We start from the raw sequence: 11,109 nt of genomic DNA, 5'->3' as shown, positions 1-11,109 counted from the left end.
CCCTACCCAACATCATCTCCCACCCCTGCCCAACATCATCTCTCACCCCTACCCAACATCATCTCTCACCCCTACCCAACATCATCTCCCACACCTGCCCAACATCATCTCCCAGCCCTACCCAACATCTCCCACCCCTACCCAACAATGTCTTCTGAAGGAGTCCATCCCCTTTCATCGTAGAGCAACTAGACCTGCAAGCATGAACCTGGAGATTAAAGCAGAAGCTTGTTTTCATGCCCTTTAAGGGAAGTGCTGTTGTCTGGGTCCTCCCTTGACCCCCCACAACCTTGTCTCTAGACTCCCTGGTCCAGCCAGCTGATCAGACCCAGTCCCTGGAAGAGAGTCAAGGACACTCTGTCCACATCTTTTGCTGAGTGACACTCTGGATCTTTTTTGGGTAATATAATTGGAATCAATAAAGCAAAGGTGGTTAGCCGGCTGGACAGTCTTGTCAGAAGCAGAAGATGAGACGTGGAAAATGCAGCAGCCGTCTTGTCAAGACTCTAATGATGGAAAAAGCCATCAAAAAGGTAGACTAAGGCCTAGGATATGCAGCTCAGTCTTTGGCTTGTTGCTTAATTGAAGGAACATGGCAACATATTTGAAATACTTTGTAGACAAAGGTTTTTAAATGATGGAAACATTCTGAACAATGATTATCTTAAAAACAAACAACAACCCCACCTACATGATTTAAAAATTGTCTTAATATCACAAATGAAGCATCCAGAAAACCAAGGAACCACTTGAAAAGTCCAGTGGTTGTAAATAATATACTCAGATACCTGGTCATAACCAGAAAGTAAGAGACCTCTGTTTTTTCCACAGTGGCTGGTCACCATTTTCCTGGTTTACCAGTGGTCAGTCCAGTGTAGGGAAGAAGGAAGCAAGCAAGCAAACATACACTCTATGGGACTCTTGCTGGAGTTCAGCTTGGGTTCCAGGCAACTTCTATTTCTTGCTTCCTAACTTACAAAAATATTTTTTCTTTTTTTTTCTTTTCTTTTCTTTTTTTTTTTTTTTTTTGAGACAGGGTTTCTCTGTATAGCCCTGGCTGTCCTAGAACTCACTCTGTAGACCAGGCTGGCCTCGAACTCTGAAATCTGCCTGCCTCTGCCTCCCAAGTGCTGGAATTAAAGGTATGCGCCACCACTGCCCAGCTACAAGTGTATTTTCTTAAGACCACTTTCTGTAACCTATTCCTCATCCCTGCAGTCAAATCCGAGGATGGTGGCACATACCTTTAGTCTGTAGAGACAGACAGGTCTCTGTGACTCCAAGGCCAGCTTGGTCTATAGGGAAAGTTCCAGGCTAGCCAAGGATATATAGTAACACCTTGCCTTAAAAAAAAAGAATCTTCCTGATAGTTTTCAATTCTATTCTTCCTGAAGTAAAACCTATATAATCCTCTCACACACCAGTCCTAGTGTTGCAGGCCCGTGGGCACAGGCAGGAGGAACAGGAGTTTTCATTCTCTGTTACGTAGCAAGTTCAAGGCCAGCTTTGGCCACACAAGTCCCTGTCTCAAAAGACCAAAGTAAACTTTCTTTTGTGAGTCAGTACAATAGCCTCTCATTATCCAGCATTTTGCCTTCCACACTTGCAGTTACCCATAGTTAAGTGGAAATATGAAGAAAATGAATGTGGAAAAAAATGGCCCGAAAATATTAAATGAAAAATTACAGGAGTGGGCAATTCATAACTTTTATCAGTTTTTAAAAATTATTACATTTTATTATTTTGCTGTTGCTTATGTTTGTGTGTGTCCTCATGACGTGTGTTATTTATATGTGTGAATATAGGCATTGATGTGTTACAACGTAGGGTCGAGGATGAGCTCTGGGTCAATATCATTTCCTACTTTACAGGGTCTCTAGGTTTTCTGCTGTGCATGGCCCTGGGGAGTCTCCTTGCTCTGCCTCCCATTTCTCTGTATGTGTGCTGTGGTTACAGAAGCTAACACTACTTGGTCTGTTTCTATATGGATTCTGAGAAGTTGAATCCAGGTACTCATCCTTATGTGGATTTTACTTCATAGACCCATCTTTCCAGCCCCAACCTGACTCCTTCTGAGACAGGTTCTTGCTGTATAGTTCAGACTGGCCTAGGCCCTGTGATTATCCTGTCTTAGCCTCATAAGAACCAGAATTGGAAACGATCCACCACATCCATTTTTTCTTAATTTGCAAACTAAACTCTTTCCCAAATATGTACATCAGGAAGAATGTATTCCAGAGTTCAATGCTGTGTTTGTCTTCGGACACCCAATGGGATCTTGGTTAAATATCCTCAGCGGATTAACGTCTTAATACTTTTTAGATCGTCGTTAACTTTTTGCATTCTAAAAGTCAACAGAATTGATGCCCTTCAATGTCTTACCCCACTTGTCAACGTTTCTTTATAAGATGGAACAGCTTACAAGTTATTTTTTTGAAAGAGAGAGTTTTCTGTAGCTCAGGCTAGTCAAACATGCCGTGTATCTGAGGATGATCTTGACTCCTGACCAGCTCTATCCTGAGCTGGGATACTCCATGGACCCTTACACCCAGCTTTAAGTCTTTGTGAGCACTTGGGATGCTTTGATGATTAAAGGGAGTCTTAATTCTGTCCTCAGGTAAGAATACCTCTTGGGTGCTCAGTCACAAATGAGACATCAAAGTCTCAACCCCTTCCCAAGGGACCAATAGGAAGAGGGAGCAGAGAGGTTGGTAGGAGCAGGAGTCAGGGAGGATTGGATCTAAACCACTTCTTTTGGACTTGACCAGAAGCCTGCGCTCATAAGCTCACAGCAGCTGTGGCTATGTGAACAAGAAGAAGCTACCAACATTCTAGCATAGAGGAGGAAGGGGTTTGCAAGCCCCTGACGCCTAACTAAGGGGCTATGGATAGCTGATGGCTTCTGAGCGAGGAAGGGTCAGTTTTCCTTAAGGGTTCTACCAATGGCAGATCAACCATACTCCAGTGCATGACCCCACATCTGGGACTCTCTGAGCAGCACAGATTGGGTTTATAAAAGAAAATAAGAGAATAAAAGACACAGAGTTCTGTGTGGAGGAGGGTAAAGATGTGGGAGGAGTTGAAGGAGGGGTGGGTGTGAAAAGATTAAAATCTATTGTATGGAATTCTCAGGTCAGAAAAACATTATTCTTGGGAATAACTTTCCCCTCTAAAAACTTCTCATGTGATTGTGCATTCCATTCACAGCAGCTTCCCTTGAGGCAGGGCCTCACTATCATGACTATCAAGAATTTGATTTGAATTTGATTTTTGAGTCTGTGCTCAACAGGTGACAACCTTGCCATAATTGAAGATACTCTTATCACACTTCATGACTCATCAAGAAGAAACTGCACAATGAATTTGAAGACGAAAGACCAAAAAAAAAAAAATACTATTTTGTTAAAGATTTCCTATATACATATTTATATATACATATATAGTATTTTATTTAAAATGTCATTGAGCATATACAGTTTTCGAGTTTTTTTTTCCCAGGGGACATTGCACCTAAATTTCAAAACACACAAAATATATCCCCTCTACTAAACAGGTTCTCATTTGGGTTTTACAAAAGTCAATGTTTCACAATCACGAGGCATAAAGGTACATGGTTCGGAAACCAATTTCCAGGCAAATTCCTCTCAATTCACTGTATGTAGAGTACTTTTTGGAAACCCAGATCACCATATACATATCCTTACAAATGATCCTTACTAGGGGCCTCCTTGGGTTTCCAAAGAAACAAAGAAAATTAGAGGCAAATCAGGAATGAAGAAGTAACGGTAGGACCCCCTAAACACGCACAAGATACTCATCTAATGAAAGAGCAGAGGGATGGAGGACCCAGGCTCTCCATCTTCAGCATATGACAGCTCAACACAACAGTGTGTTTACAGCCTTATTTGGTCACCTTGTACCTGGCTGCTACATGAACAAAACTTCACCCAAGATGTGGAAAAGAAATATGAAAGCTATTTACACAGATAACATTGTGAATTGGAAAGAGCAGTACTCCCCCGAATGGCATTCACATCTGACAGGGGCCACGAGGTTCACAGAGGAAGTCAAGCTGCTCATGTAGCATCCTCTGAAAGTTCCAGTGCACACACACCACACACACACACACACACACACACGTACACATGACGCCACATAGCCACATAGCACCCGGTTTGCCCAGAGGTGGGCTGTGATCTGCAGCCTAGAATACTACTCGTGTTCACGAGCCCTCACTTTTATGAGCTCCCAACACGAAATCCTGTCTTGTGGCTGAAGACTGACCTACGACTCCATTAGATCTGGTAGGATCAGGCTGTTTGTTCCTTGCATAGACAATTTCATTTCTTTCTCCAGCTCTCCTGGAGGCACCGACTCACTGACATTAGAATCTCATCACAGCATAACGTGCTCTGAAAACATCAGAGATCACTTAGGAACAAGTGACACCTTCAAAGGAGCATACACAACAGCATTGCCATTTGCTCCCGAAGTACAGCAGCTGGGCAGATGAGGAAGGAGGTGGTGGGGGAAGGGGATGGAGAGCTGAGAATGAAACAGATACTTTCCAAAAGGGATTCCAAACTAGTGTCCTGGGAGACCCTGCCCAAATGGCCAAAGTCTGGAATGAAATTTGGCTTCTGAGGTTCTAAGTCTTTTTTTTTTTTTTTCTTCCCGAGACAGGGTTTCTCTGTGCTATCCTGGAACTCACTCTGTAGACCAGGCTGACCTTGAACTCAGAAATCCTCCTGCCTCTGCCTTCCAAGTACTGGGATTAAAGGCTTGCACCACCACTGCCTGGCTTCTAAGTCTTGCTCATCAATATCCATCTAGGGTCATGATTTCCCTCAAGAAAGGGACTCTCAGGGGAGAGTGGTGGGAAGATATGGCTGGCTTCATGTAGCCCCATGGAGGTAAGATGCTAAGAATTTAAAAACTCGACATCTCAAGTCCTCCAAAATCGAATACTGTGAATAGCTGAAAGACGGACTTCTCCGGCGTGTCCCAGTCAGACAGATGCCTGTTGGTCCAGCCTAACTATCGCCCTCCTTCCCAGCCACAAAGGACAGTCACTGGGCATACACCACCGCAGCAGGCCCCTCCTGCACCTTTCTGCTGACTGTTGGTGTTAGGGGGACAAAGCTTTAGTTGTCACTTAGGAAGATGCTTCAGGGTCTACACTCTTCAGGAAAGTGCCAGGAGTCAGAAGAGCAGATGCTGGCTGAGCAGAGAGATTTAGGGTTGAGGGAGACTTTCATTAAAGGAAGTAGCCAGACAAACCCCAAGATGCCCATAAAGACTCGACTAGGAAATCAAATGCTCTTCATTACTCAGGGCTTCCTCTGAGGCTATTAGGGCAAGTGGGTCCAGCCGGAAGTCAGACACACATGATTTCTATACACACACTGAAATATGTTTTGCAGAATTCTGAGTGTGTTGTCCTTCGGCCTTCCCAGGGATTCTCTAAGGGCCAGCTTGCTACACAGACCCATCCTGTTCTGGGGTGGGGTGATTTGGAGTCTAGGGGAACAATAAGGCCCACACAGAGTTAATCCCAAAGCACAGAGCAATATCAGCCATGGGCGGATCTGCCATAGGCATTAACGAATCACTTTTCCACCTTTTGATTTATTCCATTCATTTGTAGTCTTCCCCCTCACCCCCAACCCCCCAACACAAATAGGGCTTTAGCCTGGGACTAATATCTTTCCACCCAGCAGCCTCATGAAGAGAAGTCTTGGATACCTTTCTGGCTAAAACCAGCAGAACTCCAGGCTTTAGGGTCATTTAGGTTTTTCAGGTTTGGTTTGGTTTTGCTGATATGTGGCTTGACAGTAGAAGAATTGGGAGAATGTTGTCACGGCACCTATAGGATATTTACACTCCAATTCTGACTCTGGTGACTTAAATATGATTGAAGAAGGTCAAGATGAGACTCAGGGAGATCACAAAAGCAAAAATATGAAAGGCATTGGGAACCCGGAAATGCCTCCCCCTAACCCCCAGGAAGGTGGCTCAGGTCAAGTTTCCCGTTTGTGCATAACTTTGAGAACTGGGCACTGGTGGGAAGAGGACCATGCCACTGTAGCACACCTGACCAGTTTTCTACAGCATCATATTCTGCCAGGGAAGCAAATGGTTGCCACAGAGCACTCCCCGCCGAGGTGTCTGGAGCAATGAAGACTTCCTGAAGGAGAGGCATACGTGGTCAGATGTCCTGACCTCAGGCAATGAGTTGGCACACGCTCATAGTATGTCACCTGCCGGGCTGGGCCCTGGCTCTACACAGTGGGATGACTTTTTGTTCCTGAGTAGGAAGGCACCAGGCCATTCCTAAGAAAATATCTACAATTCTAGGAGTGTGGATGGCTAACCAGCCTGGAGGAAATGCCCCTCCCTTCTCCCCAGGAAGGGATTCTCATAAACACAGAGCTGGAGTTACCTTTTTAGGGAAAATGACACCATTGGTTCCTTTCTTGGGTTGGAAATGTCTGAATTATACTGGGCTGTCAGAAAGCTGATATCCTGGAAGATGACAGGAACAGGACTAAGCAACTGGATGTTGCTCTGAAGGCCCCTGGGCAGAGCGCCATCTGCCCAAGAGAAAGATGCCAGTGAGGCATGCACACCAGTGGATGCATAGTAGGAAGGGGGTCTCAGCTCTTAGGTTTCTACAATGTGATTCCTTTGACCTGGGGGTGGGGGGTGGGGATGGGGAGGGTATCACAATGACCAACTGCGATTCGAATTCACTTTAATTCAAGTGTCATCCCAGCTACCCTTGCACAAAGGTGACAGAAAGAAAGTAGCCACTGCTTAGCCAAGCTGTGACATTCAAACCTCCTGTGGTGTGGCCTGGAGAACAGTCAGCAACCAAGGAGCCTGAGTCCCACACTCTTCCCTAATGAAGCACGCTTAGCTGATGGATACAAGAGCTGGCTAAGCTGCGGCACTGGACACTGCTTCCTATGTGTCTCCAGGACACAGAAGGTGGGGGGAGCATCCCCCATTCCAGAAACGAAAACCCAGCCTCTCACTGCAAAACCTCCAGATGCACAGAGGGACCTTAGAGATAGCACAGGAACCGTTGGTCCGACGAAACACCCACATTTTGTAGTAAACATATCCATTTGGGGAAAGAACACAACTCGGGAGTAAATGTTATACAACAAAGACAAACTGTCACCTGGGACATTGCTCTGGACAAAACTATATGCGTGTACGGAGCACAGGACATGAGACTAGCCAGACTGGGCTAGTCTCTGATCTGGAAACTGTTCAGTAACAATTTGGAAAGTCCCGGGGAAGGGAAATGGGAAAGATAGGAGGAGTGTAAAAAAAGTCTCTGCCTCACACCGCTATTACCACAAAAGAACACAGAGAAACCAAGGGGGAGGGGGAGGAGAGGAGGAAGGAATGAGACAGGCCAGGCAAGATCCCTGAATGAATAACTGAACGCACAATAAGAGGACTGCTCAGACATCCTGAGCTGTGGTGCTCAGCTCTTCCACGTGGCTCTTCTCCTGGAGAGATGCTGGCAGCCTGACAGGCTGAGGAGGCTCTCCCCAATAACACCTGAAATGGCTGTCCCTGCTAGTCTAGATAAAATAAATAAATGTATGCTTGTGTCCCAAGTAGGCGCTCACTGCCTAGGAGCCCTACCATAGAAACCAAGAGAAATGGAACACCTAGCAGCAGGCGTTGTGTTTGGTTCTTACTCAGTGTCCAGACCTGTTACCAGAGAAGAAACAGAAACCTAAGGGTCGCCTTGCAGCAAAGCCTCTTGGTAGCAAGCTTGCCATCTGGGCTGGGAAGAATCTGCATCACCTGGAGTCTAGGCCAGGCACTCTCCGGTCGTCCCGCCCTGCTCGGAGGCACCCCAGTTTTCTTCCCTTCTGTCCTCCTAGTCCCCTGGGTCACTTTCAGGACAGTTTGTTTCCATGTATTAAAGGAATGACGTAGACAGAAATGTCATCTCCTGAGCCCAGTCGGTCATTCGATATCCGCCACCCTCGGTCCTTCAGGACGCCTCGTGCACGCATCACCAGGTCCTGAGCTGCCAGTGTGTACCTGTGCAGGAAGAAGCAGAGAAAAGACTGTCAGAATAGCAAGGGGAGGGACAAGACCCAGAGAGGCCAGAAGGAGGAAGCATCACTTGCCACACATTTTCCAATTACCCTTATAATTAACTACTACAACTACTACAACAACACTACTACTACTACATCTACTACTACTACTACTACTACTACTACTACTACTACTACTACTACAATGACTACTACGATGACAACTACTACTACTACAACTACTACTAAAGCAAGAGCCATGTTTGCCTCAAATGCATGAGGCCTGATATATTTCTTGGGTGGTGGATAAACAAGGTACCACATTTAATGACCTCCTGCGTCACCTACCACTCAGCCTCTCTAGATGGTATTTATGGCAGTGGATCCAGAGGAATCCCAATCTGGTGTTATTAGATCTTAACAAAGATCCACACAGGCCCAGTCTTCCATGACAAACAGTATTTGGCTAAATAAGTACACGAGGGGGGAAAAAAACCAACCAAACCGAACAGGAACTTCTGTTGCCAATATGTGTATTTTTAGGACCATCTTCCTTTTTCATCAAAGGGCCATGATTGGTTTCATATTAATGGCTCTGGTAAACCTTCTTGAAAAATAGATTCAGACATTTAAAGGAAAGTGTTAAAAAGACCACATGTGGTACAGGAAAATAACACGGGGGTAGGGGGGACAACGAAGGGTGGGCAGGAGTGAGTGATGGATAAGCCCTGTTGTGGGCGAGTTTCCCTATACACTTTCCTATAGTTCATGTAAGGACAGTGAGGGATCACTTTCATGGAGATTTACAATGTAAACATGAAGAAAGGGGTGATCCTGAACTGGCTACAGAAGAAACTGCAACTGGAGGGGTGATTTGTGGGCATGGGCTTCTGTTAGCTGTGAGACATAGAAATGAAATAAAACCCTGGAAGATTCCCCCTTAGCGATCGATCTGTGCAGAGTCTTAGCTAAGGGACTTCAAAGAAGTCTGGCAGGGCTGGACTTAGTGTGTGGTGGATTATTTTCTAAGCCTTTGCCAGGAAACAAGTGATTCATCTTCCCTTTCTTCTTCTTTTTTTCTGATTTCACATTCGCCAAATAATTGGCCTGATTATGATCTGTCTCCCTGTGTAGGCTTGCCGACCAGGAAACAATAGGCTACATTTTTGTGCTTTGAAAGTATCAGTCAGCTATATTTCTCTGTATAAATGTCAGTTAGCATTCTGGTTTTGTAAGCTTGGCTAAGATGAGCCCGGTTCTGTTATTTGTATCACAATTAAATCATGTTTGCAATCTAAACAGCTAAGACACAGATTCTGATAAATCACCAGGGAAATAAACGTCACCTAGAGAAGGCCTCTGGGAAGCTGGGAAGCTTCATAATGGGGCTTTCACAAGGTGCTCGCTCGTGACCTTTCTCCTGCTCAGAGCACTTCAGCATTACCTTTGGACTCTCGGGACAGATGCCTTCCCATGTGCTCTCCAAACCTCCCAAGAATGTACAACGCTCAGGTCAAAACAGACGTCATTTAAAGAACAAGGGCTACAGTGAACCATCAGGGCTGGGGACATTGCAAGTTGTACAGCTTCTAAGAGTTAAGTCTATATGCAGGGTAGTGGAGGCTCACGTCTTTAATCCCAGCACTTGGGAGCCAGAGGCAGGCAGATTTCTGAGTTCGAGGCCAGCCTGGTCTACAGAGTGAGTACCAGCACAGCCTAGTGCTACACAGAGAAACCCAGAGACGGCTCAGAGGATAGTTGGGAGCACTTGGTACTCTTGAGAACTCGAGTTGAGTTCCCAGCACCGCACAGTGGTTCACAGCATCTGTAACTCAAGCTCCAGTGGATCTGATCCCCTCTTACCAAGCAGGCATGTGGCACACAAACATTTACATAGGCAAAATGCCTATACATATAAAAATAAAACATTCAAAAAAAAGACAGTGGGGCTGGAGAGGTGGCTCAGTGGTTAAGAGCACTAACTGCTCTTAACCAGGACCTCCAAAGGTCCTGAGTCCAATTTCCAGCAACCACATGGTGGCTCACAATCATCTGTACTGAGATCTGACACCCTCTTCTGGTACATCTGAAGACAGCTACAGTGTACTTACATATAATAAATTTAAAAAAGACAGTGACATCCGAGGAGGCTTTAGGCTGAAGAACTATGAATATATATATGTGAACTATGAATATATACATGAATACCTCAGTCCACACTCTACAGCTCACCCTCCAGACTCATGGCAGCTTCTGAGGAACTTACCTGAGGTTCTTCTTTGTTTTATACTATATTGAATATGTAAAACATCATCATGAGGTAGGAATAGTGTTGCCAACAGCAATAATCAGGTGATGGTTATCTACCCAGTGACTGACCATCTCTGGACCTTTACTTTGAAGATTCAGAAACTTTACTGATGATGATGGTGGTACACATGCCTTTAACCCCAGCACTTGAGGCAGAGGCAGGTGGATCTTTGAGTTTGAGAGCATCCTGATCTACAAAGTAAGTTCCAAGACAGCCAGGGCTATACAGAGACACTGTCTCAAGAAAGGAAGAAGTTGCTGACTCAGATCTTCCTTCATTAGGATTGAACATGCCTTAAACCAGTCTGAGAGGAGAGGAGACATGGGCATGGTAAATTGGGAAAACATGGCTGACAAGAAAAGACAGATGTATATTTTAAAAGTCAGGAAAGGAAGCCCTGACAAGTCCAGACATGGCTATGAATGGCTACCAGGCTGATCATGAGGCGAACAGGCCTGACTGGGTTTGGCAGTCCTGAGAAATGGCTGGGGACCAGGACAAGATCAGTCAGAAGAGCACAGAGGCAGAGGGTAGCCCCATACTGCTGTGCCTTTGGGTTTTTCACTGTTAGTGTGTGGGGACAGAGTCTTGCCCTATAGGCCACAATTCTACTGCCTCAGCTCTGAGATACCAGGATCACAGGTGTGTGTGTACCTCCTCGACTGGCAGTTCTAGTATTTTAAATGGTCAGGGTTACCTCTCTCTCTCTCTCTCTCTCTCACACACACA

The 11,109-nt window shown here is 45.4% G+C and overlaps 1 protein-coding gene and 1 long non-coding RNA gene across 4 annotated transcripts in view; one reads left to right on the top strand and one right to left on the bottom strand.

Moving 5' to 3' along the window:
* The window catches only part of LOC116076448, a 14,473-nt gene extending 11,067 nt beyond the window's left edge, over nt 1-3,406 (top strand). Inside the window, exon 3 of one of the 3 annotated variants that reach the window (XR_004112962.1) lies at nt 3,290-3,406. This is a non-coding gene — a long non-coding RNA (uncharacterized LOC116076448). Of the gene's footprint in view, nt 1-1,871; nt 2,066-3,289 lie in introns of those variants that run through there. The other 2 variants (XR_004112961.1, XR_004112963.1) reach the window with 2 other exon arrangements.
* Nucleotides 3,407-4,381: 975 nt separating this feature from the next.
* Nucleotides 4,382-11,109, bottom strand: part of Ppm1h (protein phosphatase, Mg2+/Mn2+ dependent 1H) — a 276,682-nt gene continuing 269,954 nt past the window's right edge. The window contains exon 10 of the mRNA XM_031350264.1: nt 4,382-8,070. Coding sequence (XP_031206124.1) covers nt 7,923-8,070 — 148 coding nt within the window. The 3' untranslated portion in view covers nt 4,382-7,922. The remainder of the gene's footprint in view (nt 8,071-11,109) is intronic.

Source organism: Mastomys coucha, unplaced genomic scaffold, assembly GCF_008632895.1.
Source record: "Mastomys coucha isolate ucsf_1 unplaced genomic scaffold, UCSF_Mcou_1 pScaffold4, whole genome shotgun sequence".
NCBI lineage: Eukaryota > Metazoa > Chordata > Mammalia > Rodentia > Muridae > Mastomys > Mastomys coucha.
The sequence above is the reverse complement of the archived record's forward strand: the minus strand, read 5'-3'. Positions and strand labels throughout refer to the sequence as shown.